General features: G+C 46.5%; 1 protein-coding gene across 1 annotated transcript in view; it reads right to left on the bottom strand.

Annotated features, from left to right (window-relative positions):
* ADAMTS20 (ADAM metallopeptidase with thrombospondin type 1 motif 20) overlaps nt 1–12,086 on the bottom strand; it is a 411,884-nt gene that overhangs the window by 386,950 nt on the left and 12,848 nt on the right. The window contains exon 2 of the mRNA XM_075855030.1: nt 1,671–2,026. Coding sequence (XP_075711145.1) covers nt 1,671–2,026 — 356 coding nt within the window. The remainder of the gene's footprint in view (nt 1–1,670; nt 2,027–12,086) is intronic.

Raw genomic sequence — 12,086 nt, 5'->3', positions numbered from 1 at the left:
AATACACTGCACTACATGCGTAGTGCAGTGTATTAGAGCTGTCAGCTACTCACTGACAGCAAGCATAGTGGGTCCTGACTTCGTCAGGACCCACTAGGCTTCCGTCGATGGCATAGCCGGACGCCATTGTTTGGTGTCCGGTTGCCATAGTCACCATCGCCGGCCGCTATCGTGTAGCAGGCCGGCAATGGCAGCTTAACCCCTAAAAAGCCGTGATCGCTATTGAACATGGCTTTTCAGGGGTTAATCAGCGGGGACACAGCGATCGGTCCCCGCTGTAGGAGCTGTGACAGCTGCTGTACGAGACAGCAGCTGTCACAGCTCCTGCATGTGTCGGGAGGACGGCCGAAATGGCCGTTACTCCCGTGACATACTATTCCGTCATGGAGCGCGAACAGGGCGGTTTCCATGACGGAATAGTATGTCACTGAGCGTTAAGGGGTTAAAGGAGAAATTTTCACTTTATTTTTGGAACCTTAGATTTTGACTGATGCACAGGGAGGAACAAAACAATTGTTTATAAATTACTAAAGTTTATATATTACAAAACAAATCCATTCTAACTCAAATATAATGAAAGAAAATATTCATACATTGTCGATGCTCTAAAATCTATGACTAGCTATTTGGTTGTCAAATGTTAATAAAATAGTGTCATGAGTTAAAGAGGCTCTGTCACCAGATTTTGCAACCCCTATCTGCTATTGCAGCAGATCGGCGCTGCAATGTAGATAAGAGTAACGTTTTTATTTTTTTAAAAACTAGCATTTTTGGCCAAGTTATGACCATTTTTGTATTTATGCAAGTGAGGCTTGCTAAAGTCCAACTGGGCGTGTTTAAAGTAAAAGTCCAACTGGGCGTGTATTATGTGTGTTACATCTGGGCGTGTTTACTTCTTTTACTAGCTGGGCGTTCTGACGAGAAGTATCATCCACTTCTCTTCAGAACGCCCAGCTTCTGGCAGTGCAGACACAGCGTGTTCTCGAGAGATCACGCTGTGTCGTCACTCACTTCCTGCCCCAGGTCTTGCATCGTGTCAGACAAGCGAGGACACATCGGCACCAGAGGCTACAGTTGATTCTGCAGCAGCATCGGCGTTTGCAGGTAAGTCGATGTAGCTACTTACCTGCAAACGCTGATGCTGCTGCAGAATCAACTGTAGCCTCTGGTGCCGATGTGGCCGACACGATGCAGGACCTGGGGCAGGAAGTGAGTGACGTCACAGCGTGATCTCTCGAGAACACGCTGTGTGTCTGCACTGCCAGAAGCTGAGTGTTAACGAACAGAAGTGGATGATGCTGATTCGTCAGCATCATACACTCCCATTCCTAACGCCCAGCTAGTAAAAGAAGTAAAAACGCCCCGATGTACGCACATAATACACGCCCAGTTGTACTTTTACTGTAAACACGCCCAGTTGTACTTTTGCAAGCCTCATTTGCATAAATACAAAAATGGTCATAACTTGGCCAAAAATGCTCGTTTTTTAAAAATAAAAACTTTACTGTAATCTACATTGCAGCGCAGATAGGGGTTGCAAAATCTGGTGACAGAGCCTCTTTAAGAATGCCCAAAAAGTTTTGTATTTTGACAAAAAGGCAATCTTTCCCAATAACCATTTTCTGCTACATAAATTGTAAAAGCAAGCAGATATTTTTTAATAAACTTACCATGCCGCCACAGAGACTTAATATAGCTAGATGTGCCTCCAGACCATTGACATGCCCACTGTGGAAACAATGTTTGAGGTCCGAGGAGTCAAGCTGGACATGGCTTTGGTTTCCAACATGGATAACATTGTAAGAATCCGCAATAAAGGTTGCATCATTGGTAAGGTTAAAATGGAAGAGCTGGCCATAGGCAGCAATGTGATAATATGTCCTGTTGACAACAGGTTGTAAAGTTTGAGGTTCTAGACTTCTTTTCTTTCTTCTGAAATGTTGGTTGGGAGGGAACACTTGTCCAAAATTGTTTACTCGAGATGGTATGACAATCTCATATGATGAAAGTGTTTTCACAAAACTTGCTGGAAAATAAGAATAATGAATTAGAAATTATCTAACATAAAACTGCTGTATAGCTATTATACGCAGTAAATTGAAAACAGTATTATTATTATTATTATTATTATTATATGCAGTAAATTTATAACATTTTAAAACATGGATTAAGGCCCCATGCACACGTCCGTATTTTTTCCCTCCCGTAAATACTGGCGTAAATACGGGTCCTTTGTCACATGTATTTAACCTGTATTTACGTGCCCGTGCCCGTAAATACGGGTCTGTAGCTACCCGTATTCCACCCGTATTTACGGACCCGTTTTCTCTGCTTCTCTTTACACGTAGAGATATTGCACTGCACTAATCGGCAGCCCCTTTTCTCTATCCAGCACTGATCGCCAGCCTCTTCTCTATATCCAGCTCTTATCGGAAGCCTCTTCGCTCTATCAGTGCTGGATAGAGAGAAGGGGCAGCCCTTTCGGGCAGAGTTTCCGCAGCGAAACGCAGCGATGGAAAGAAAAAGAAGTCCATACGTACCCCGGCCATTGTCTTGTTGACGCTTCCCTCTTTTGACATTCAGTCCGACCTCCCTGGATGACGCGGCAGTCTATGTGACCGCTGCAGCTTGTGATTGGCTGCAGCGTTCACATGGGATGAAACGTTATCCCACGAGGCTGGACTGGAGGAAGAAGCAGTTAGTTCTGGGTAAGTATGAACTTTTTTGTTGTTGCGGGTTTTTGAAGAAATAATAGAAATCTATATTGTGAGCACCACGCATGGTACTCACTGTCCAGCGGTAGTCACTGTCCAGGGTGCTGAAAGAGTTACTGCCGATCAGTGCAGCCCCTTCTCTCTATTCAGCACTGATCATTTAACTCTTTCAGCAACCTGGACAGTGACTACCACTGGACAGTGAGTACCATGCGAAGCAACGCTCCTGTAATTACGGGTGTACACACGTAGCCACCCGTAATTACGGCAGCCCCATAGGCTTCTATGGGCCTGACCGTGCCGTAATTACAGCCTGAAATAGGACATGTTCTATATTTTTCAACGGCCCGGGCACCTTCCCGTAAGCAAACGGGAAGGTACCTGTGGCCAATAGAAGTCTATGGGCCCGTAATTACGGGCCATAATTACGGCCCGGAATTATGGCCGTTTTTACAGTCGTGTGCATTGGGCCTTAGACAGGTTCAGTGTAACAAGTGGATATAAATATTGTACATTTTATATGTTCATGTATGTTCATGGATATATAACAGATCATAAAAACATGAAAAACTCTAAGGTGCATAAAAATCAGCATGCACCAGAAATGTTTTTGTCATTCATTTTCAGAGGCTTATAATTTAAAAACGTAAAGATTATGTTGCTCCACAATTTAACCACAACATTAAAGTGGTATTATGGCTTCATCAAATAATGATTATTCTTTGTATAATGAAAGGTTATACAATTTTCCAATATACTTTGTGTATCAATTCCTCACACTTTTCAAGATCTATGCTTGCAGTCATTCAATAGGAACCTTCCTTGTTTACTTCTAGGGGATATAAATAGGTCTAGATCTTGTCATGTGTGTCCATCATATTATCAGGACACATTTTACATAATAAACCACATAATACATGGTTATATTGAGTTCTCCAAAGTGAGAACCGACGTTTGCAGCGGCTGTTTATTTTGGTGGATAGGACGGATCCTAAGTGTGGGACCCCCATCTATGTTATCAATATGCTGTAATAGATCATATGAACAGGGACGGCCTTGTGGACAACCCCTTTAAGTTAATGATTTCCATACCTGTACAGTACTCAAATGTATTCAGTACAGAGGCGTAGCTAGCCTGGGGGTGGCATTGGCCCAGGGCCCACTGAGATGGCATGTCCCGGTTTCAACTTATCTGCGTCCTGAGGACGTAGATACAGTTGAATCCAATGCTGGAGCATGGAGCTGACGGCTATTATTATTTTATTAGTCACTATGGTGCATTATACTGTGTGGTGGCAGATAAGGGCGCATTAAACTGGGTATGAGGGGCCGCAATGGGAAATATACTGTATGGTGGCAGATTTGGGGGCATTATACTGTGTAGGGGCAGCTATGGGGGCATTAGAATGTATTGGGCAGCTATGAGGGCATTATACAGTTACATCCAATGCTGGAGCAGGGAGCTGATGGCTCATTGCTCCAGCATTCACTATGTAATACCAACTGTGAGCGGCTCGACGCAGACAGGCGCGATGTAGTGATGTCATCGCGCATGTCTGCGCAGAGCCACATACTGCACAGAGCAAAGGAGCAGAAGGATCTCCTCCACTCGTCATGGGAACGGTGATAGGTAAATATTTTATTATTACTTTATTAGGCACTATGGTGCATTATAGTGTGTGGTGGCAGATAAGGGGGCGTTATACTGGGTATGTGGGGGTGCAATTGTGAAATATACTGTATGGTGGCAGATTTGGGGGGCATCATAATGTGTAGGGGCAGCTATGGGGGCATTATACTGTATGGAGCAGGAATGAGGGCATTATACTGTTTGAAGGAAGCTATGGGGGTATCATAATGTGTGGGAGGCACTATAGGGGCATTATACTGTGTGGGAGGCATTATGGGGGCATTATACTGTGTGGGGGCACCTGTAGGAGTATTATACTGTGTGGGGGCAGCTTTAGGGGCATTATCCTGTTTGGGGAGGCACTATAGGGGCATTATACTGTGTGTGGCAGCTATAAGGGCATTATACTGTGTGGGGCAGCTATAAGGGCATTATACTGTGTGGGGCAGCTATAGGGCCATTATACTGTGTGGGGGCCACTAAAGGGTCATTATACTGTGTGAGGAGCCCAATGGGTTAGGGCCCAATCAGATGTGTCCCACCCCCCCATGCTAAACTCCTAACTACGCCTCTGATTCAGTAGGTACAGTTATGTTATCTGTATGACAGACACAAAATCATGCTCCAGCTACAAGATTATTTTAACAGCATTGCTTCCAAATGTCCTAATTAAAACCACTAGATACCTATAAAATTAGATCTTTGCTGTAAACACAATGTAATACAAAACTTGTACAGTATGAGTGTAGTTGTAGAAGCATTTAAAGTTATAGGAGGTGGGACAATTCTCCAGAATTCATGGCATAGTATAGTTGGCACTGTGACGATTATAATTCAGCCGCGACTCGCTCCTAACATTTCTGTTATGATGCCATTGATACACATGGCCCTTCTTTATGAAAGTCATCTCAGGACCATTTTTTAGTGTAGCTATTATAAAAAGTGTCTTGGTTGTCACCTTTTCTGTAGATCTTTACTATGTATTTCTTATAGCCGTGTGAAGGACTAGAATAATAGAATTGAAGTGCATCTGTCACATATTTATGCTGCCTTGTATAAGATAAAAAGTGTCAAGCAGCAGCTTAAGGGCGGGGGAGGGAGAGGCATGAATATAAGAATATACTTGCACTCAAGCTTGCAGTGTTGTGCAATTCAAGTGAATGAGATAGTGCTGCAATACCTTGCACAGCCACTACGAAAGTAACGGCGTGTGCGAGCATGAACAGAAATCCATGTAAAAAAAATGTAAAAGTGCCACAGACCCTTCAAATAGCTAATTAGCGTGAGTCCCAAGAGTTGGACCCCCTCTAATCTAATACTGATGATTTATCCCAAGGATAGGCTATCAATTTTAAAATCCTGGATAACCTCTTTAATTAATGACTGACAGCACTCTGAAACCAGTGTGTCTGTCACTTCTTTAGGCTGCCCTTAGACGGGGCAGCATAAATGTCATAGCCCCACTTTTACAGCCCTGGTATGTTACATGACCCTAGTAGGTCCATTTTACGAAAGATGAAAATGTATTTATGTGTTTAAAGAGGCTCTGTCACCAGATTATAAATGCCCTATATTGTACATAATCTGATCGGCGCTGTAATGTAGATTTTTATTTTGAAAAACAATCAATTTTGAGAAAGTTATTGTAAAGGATCTGCCAGGCACAACTTCTGTGTATACGCCCATAGGTAATCAGTCTGCACCTGAGTCTATGTCTCTGAGACTGACTCCTTCTTCCACCACTCAGGATGGCAGGCTTAGGAGTGGGAGAGCCTATCGCAGCCTGGCCAGACGGAGCTAGCTCCCGCCCTCTGTCTATTTATACCTGCCTTTCCTATTCCTCCTTTGCTTGTGATTCTTCCCGTGTGGTTTCCTGGCCCTGCTATAGCTTCTGACTATTTGATCCTGCTCCATACTGACCCTGGCTTACTGACTACTCTCCTGCTCTGCGTTTGGTACCTCGTACACTCCTGGTTTGACTCGGCTCGTTCACCACTCTTGTTGCTCACGGTGTTGCCGTGGGCAACTGCCCCATTTCCCTTAGCTTTGTGTACCCTTGTCTGTTTGTCTAGTGCACTTACTGAGCGTAGGGACCGTCGCCCAGTTGTACCCCGTCGCCTAGAGCGGGTCGTTGCAAGTAGGCAGGGACAGAGTGGCGGGTAGATTAGGGCTCACTTGTCCGTTTCCCTACCCCCATTTTTACATAATCACAAGCCCATATACCTAGTCTACCCTGGTCCCTGACACTACTATGGACCCCCTTGAGACCCTGGCTCAGCAAATGCAGGGTCTCTCCCTACAGGTCCAGGCCCTGGCTCAGAGGGTCAACCAGCCTGACGCTACCATGGTAGTGCCCCTCACCTCACCTCTTGAACCCCACCTCAAGTTGCCTGACCGGTTATCAGGGGACCGGAAGACTTTTCTCTCCTTTCGGGAGAGTTGTAGGCTCTACTTTCGCTTAAAGCCTCACTCCTCAGGTTCTGAGAGCCAGCGGGTGGGTATAATTATGTCCCGGCTCCAGGAAGGGCCCCAAGAGTGGGCCTTCTCCTTGGCTCCTGACGCCCCTGAACTTTCCTCCGTTGATCTGTTCTTTTCTGCTCTCTGACTCATTTATGACGAGACTGACAGGACTGCCTTTGCCGAGAGTCAGCTGGTGACCTTACGTCAGGGTAAGAGACCTGTTGAGGAGTATTGTTCTGACTTTAGGAAGTGGTGCGTAGCTTCTCGGTGGAATGATCCTGCCTTAAGGTGCCAGTTTAGGTTGGGTCTGTCGAACGCCCTGAAAGACCTGCTAGATAGCTATCCCTCTTCTGACTCCCTAGACCAGGTTATGGCTTTAGCGGTACGACTTGACCGACGTTTCAGGGAACGACAACTTGAAAGTTTTTGTGTTTTCCCCTCTGACTCCCCCATGATGCCTCCCAAGGTCCCGTTGCTTCGCTCTTCCACGGAAGACTCGGAGGTACCTATGCAACTCGGGGCCTCCGTGTCCCCCCGACAACGTAGAGAGTTCCGCAGGAAGAATGGTCTCTGCTTCTATTGTGGGGATGACAAGCATCAAGTGAACACCTGTCCTAGGCGTAAGAATAAGCAGCCGGAAAACTTCCGCGCCTAAGTGATCATCGGGGAGGTCACTTGGGCGCACAGGTATTTCCCGTAAATATGAAACGTAATAAAATCTTGCTTCCCTTTCAGGTCTCTTTTGGTGGTAGGTCTGCCACCGGCAGTGCCTTCGTGGATTCAGGGTCTTCTGCTAATATCATGTCTGTGGAATTTGCTATGTCTCTAGCTATGCCTTTGATTGATTTGTCTAAACCTGTCCCGGTAGTGGGTATCGACTCCACTCCTCTTGCTAATGGTTATTTTACACAGCATACCCCTGTTTTTTAACTCCTTGTTGGCTCCATGCATTTGGAGCAGTGTTCTGTACTGTTGATGCAGGGCTTATCGTCCGATTTGGTTTTAGGCCTTCCCTGGTTGCAGTTGCATAATCCCACGTTTGACTGGAATACTGGGGAGCTTACCAAATGGTGTAATGAATGCTTGACGTCATGTTTTTCTGTTAATTCTATTTCTCCCCCTGAGGAGGTGAACACGCTACCTGAGTTTGTTCAGGACTTCGCTGATGTTTTCTCTAAGGAGGCCTCCGAAGTGTTACCTCCTCATAGAGAATACGATTGCGCTATCGAATGGGTACCAGGAGCTAAGCTCCCTAAGGGTAGGATATTTAATCTTTCTTGTCCCGTACGTGAAGCCATGAGAGAGTATATCCAGGAATGCCTGGCCAAGGGTTACATTCGCCCCCCTACTTCTCCGGTAGGTGCTGGCTTCTTCTTCGTAGGGAAGAAGGATGGTGGTCTTAGGCCATGCATTGACTACCGTAACTTGAATAAGGTCACTGTAAGGAACCAGTATCCCCTTCCTTTGATTCCTGATCTCTTTAATCAGGTTCAGGGGGCCCAGTGGTTCTCTAAGTTTGATCTACGGGGGGCGTATAACCTTATCCGCATCAAAGAGGGGGATGAGTGGAAGACTGCGTTCAACACGCCCGAAGGTCATTTCGAATACCTCGTCATGCCCTTTGGGTTGTGTAATGCTCCCGCGGTCTTCCAGAATTTCATAAATGAGATTTTAAGAGATTACCTGGGGGTATTTCTTGTAGTGTACCTTGATGACATACTGGTGTTTTCCAAGGACCTGTCCTCCCACATTGAGCATGTCAGGAAGGTGCTCCAGGTCCTTCGGGAAAACAAACTGTTTGCGAAAACCGAAAAATGTGTGTTTGGGGTCCAGGAGATACCATTTTTGGGTCAAATCCTCACTTCTCATGAATTCCGCATGGACCCCGCCAAGGTCCAGGCTGTGGCGGAATGGGTCCAACCTGCCTCCCTGAAGGCGTTACAGTGTTTCTTGGGGTTCGCTAATTATTACAGGAGATTTATTGCTAACTTCTCGGTCATCGCTAAGCCTCTTACGGACCTCACTCGCAAAGGTGCTGATCTCCTCCACTGGCCTCCTGAGGCTGTCCAGGCTTTTGAGGTCCTTAAAGGGAATGTGTTGCCAGAAAAACATGTTTGTTTTTTTTAAATTAAACATTTAGTGTGTGGGTGATTAAACATTGTTCAAATTTTTTTTATTTTTTTCACGAGTCAGGAAATATTATAAATTAATTCTAATTTATAATACTACCCATTTTTGGTCACTAGATGGAGCTATTCCCAAAATTGCAGCATTGCAACATTGGGTTAAAAGCCCTCGCTCTAGTGAGCTCTCAGCATCCCCCCCTCCTTTATCCTGGCTAGTGCCGGGATAAACGAGGGGTTTGAACGGTGTAACCTCCTACACTGTGTGTCGCCATTTTTTGAGCTAACACACAGTGTAGTAGGTTTACATACAGTAGTAAACACACACAAACACGAACATACATTGAAATCTCTTACCTGCTCCTGCCGCCGCGGCTCCCTCCGGCCCGTCCGCTCCGTTTGCTGCCGCTGGTCCAAGTGCACAAATCCGGAAGCCGCGACCGGAAGTAGTAATATTACTGTCCGGCCGCGACTTCCGGTCCACAGGAAAATGGCGCCGGACGGCGCCAATTTCGAATTGGACTGTGTGGGAGCGGCGCATGCGCAGTTCCCACACAGACGCCGTACACGGAAGTCAATGGGACGGGAGCCGTTCGCAGTCCCTATGGGACTGTGGCTGCCGTATTCCATGTCTGTATGTGTCGTTAATCGACACAGACAGAAATGGAACAAAAAATGACAGCCCCCATAAGGAAGAAAAAGTGTAAAAATAAGAAAAAGTAAAACACAAACACACAAATGAATATAAATGTTTTTAATAAAGCACTAACATCTTTAACATATAAAAAAATAATTTGTGATGACACTGTTCCTTTAAGAAGTGCTTTATCTCGGCCCCGGTGCTGGTTCAGCCCAACCAAATGGAGCCATTTATCGTGGAGGTTGACGCATCCGAGGTGGGAGTGGGGGCTGTCTTGTCCCAGGGTACCAGGTCCCTCACCCATCTCCGTCCCTGTGCCTACTTCTCCAGGAAGTTTTCGGAGTAACTATGATATTGGCAACCGCGAACTCTTAGCCATTAAATGGGCATTTGAAGAGTGGCGCCACTTCCTGGAGGGGGCTAGGCACCAGGTAACGGTTCTTACCGACCACAAGAATATGGTTTTCCTAGAATCTGCCCGGAGGCTAAACCCGAGACAAGCTCGATGGGCGCTATTTTTTACCAGATTCAACTTTTTGGTTACCTATAGGGCTGGGTCTAAAAATATTAAGGCCGATGCACTGTCGCATAGCTTCATGGCCAGCCCTCCTTCGGAGGAAGATCCTGCTTGTATTTTGCCTCCTGGTATAATCATTTCTTCTATTGATTCTGATTTAGTCTCTGAAATTGCGGCTGATCAAGGTTCAGCTCCCGGGAACCTTCCTGAGGACAAGCTGTTTGTTCCCCTGCAATTCCGGCTAAGGGTACTTAGGGAAAATCATGACTCCGCACTATCTGGTCATCCAGGCGTCCTGGGTACCAAACACCTCATTGCCAGAAACTATTGGTGGCCTGGGTTACCTAAAGACGTTAAGGTGAAGTTTGTGCTAGGTCCAAGACCCCCAGGTCCCGACCAGCGGGCTTACTACGTTCTTTGCCCATTCCCCAGAGACCTTGGACCTATATCTCCATGGATTTTATCACCGATTTGCCTCCATCTCAAGGCAAGTCGGTGGTGTGGGTTGTAGTAGACCGCTTCAGTAAGATGTGCCACTTTGTGCCCATCAAGAAACTACCCAATGCCAAGACGTTAGCTACCTTGTTTGTCAAACACATCCTGCGTCTCCATGGGGTCCCTGTCAATATTGTTTCGGACAGAGGGGTACAATTTGTTTCATTGTTTTGGAGAGCCTTCTGTAAAAAGTTGGAGATTGATCTGTCCTTCTCCTCTGCCTTCCATCCTGAAACTAATGGCCAAACCGAGAGGACTAATCAATCTCTAGAACAATATTTAAGGTGTTTTATCTCTGACTGTCAATATGATTGGGTCTCATTCATTCCCCTCGCCGAATTTTCCCTTAATAACCGGGTCAGTAACTCGTCAGGGGTCTCCCCCTTTTTCTGTAATTTTGGGTTTAATCCACGGTTCTCCTCCGTTTCATCTGGTAGTTCCAACAATCCCGAGGTAGAGGTCGTTCATCGGGAACTGTGCACAGTCTGGGCCCAGGTTCAGAAGAACCTAGAGGCGTCCCAGAGCGTACAAAAAACTCAGGCTGATAGAAGACGTTCTGCTAACCCCTTGTTTATGGTCGGGGATCTGGTGTGGTTATCTTCTAGGAACTTGCGCCTTAAGGTCCCGTCTAAGAAGTTTGCTCCCCGGTTTATAGGGCCGTATAAGGTCATTGAAGTCCTCAATCCTGTCTTCTTCCAACTGGAGTTGCCCCCATCTTTTCGAATACACAACGTGTTTCATGCCTCCCTCCTTAAACGCTGCTCCCCGTCCTTGGCTCCCTCGAGGAAACCTCCTGTTCCCGTTCTCACCCCTGAGGGGGTGGAATTCGAGGTGGCCAAGATTGTGGACAGCAAGATGGTTCAAGGCTCCCTCCAGTACCTGGTCCATTGGAGAGGATACGGGCCTGAGGAGAGGACTTGGGTACCCGCCCGGGATGTTCACGCTGGGGTATTGGTCAGGAAGTTCCACCTTCGTTTCCCCAATAAACCAGGTCCACTTAGAAAGGGTCCGGTGGCCCCTCATAAAAGGGGGGGTACTGTAAAGGATCTGCCAGGCACAACTTCTGTGTATACGCCCATAGGTAATCAGTCTGCACCTGAGTCTATGTCTTTGAGACTGACTCCTTCTTCCACCACTCAGGATGGCAGGCTTAGGAGTGGGAGAGCCTATCGCAGCCTGGCCAGACGGAGCTAGCTCCCGCCCTCTGTCTATTTATACCTGCCTTTCCTGTTCCTCCTTTGCTTGTGATTCTTCCCGTGTGGTTTCCTGGCCCTGCTACAGCTTCTGACTATTTGATCCTGCTCCATACTGACCCTGGCTTTCTGACTACTCTACTGCTCTGCGTTTGGTACCTCGTACACTCCTGGTTTGACTCGGCTCGTTCACCACTCTTGTTGCTCACGGTGTTGCCGTGGGCAACTGCACCATTTCCCTTAGCTTTGTGTACCCTTGTCTGTTTGTCTCGTGCACTTACTGAGCGTAGGGACCGTCGCCCAGTTGTACCCCG

This window comes from Rhinoderma darwinii, chromosome 3 (genome assembly GCF_050947455.1).
Source record: "Rhinoderma darwinii isolate aRhiDar2 chromosome 3, aRhiDar2.hap1, whole genome shotgun sequence".
Lineage (NCBI taxonomy): Eukaryota > Metazoa > Chordata > Amphibia > Anura > Rhinodermatidae > Rhinoderma > Rhinoderma darwinii.
This window is presented reverse-complemented; position numbering and strand designations above follow the sequence as displayed.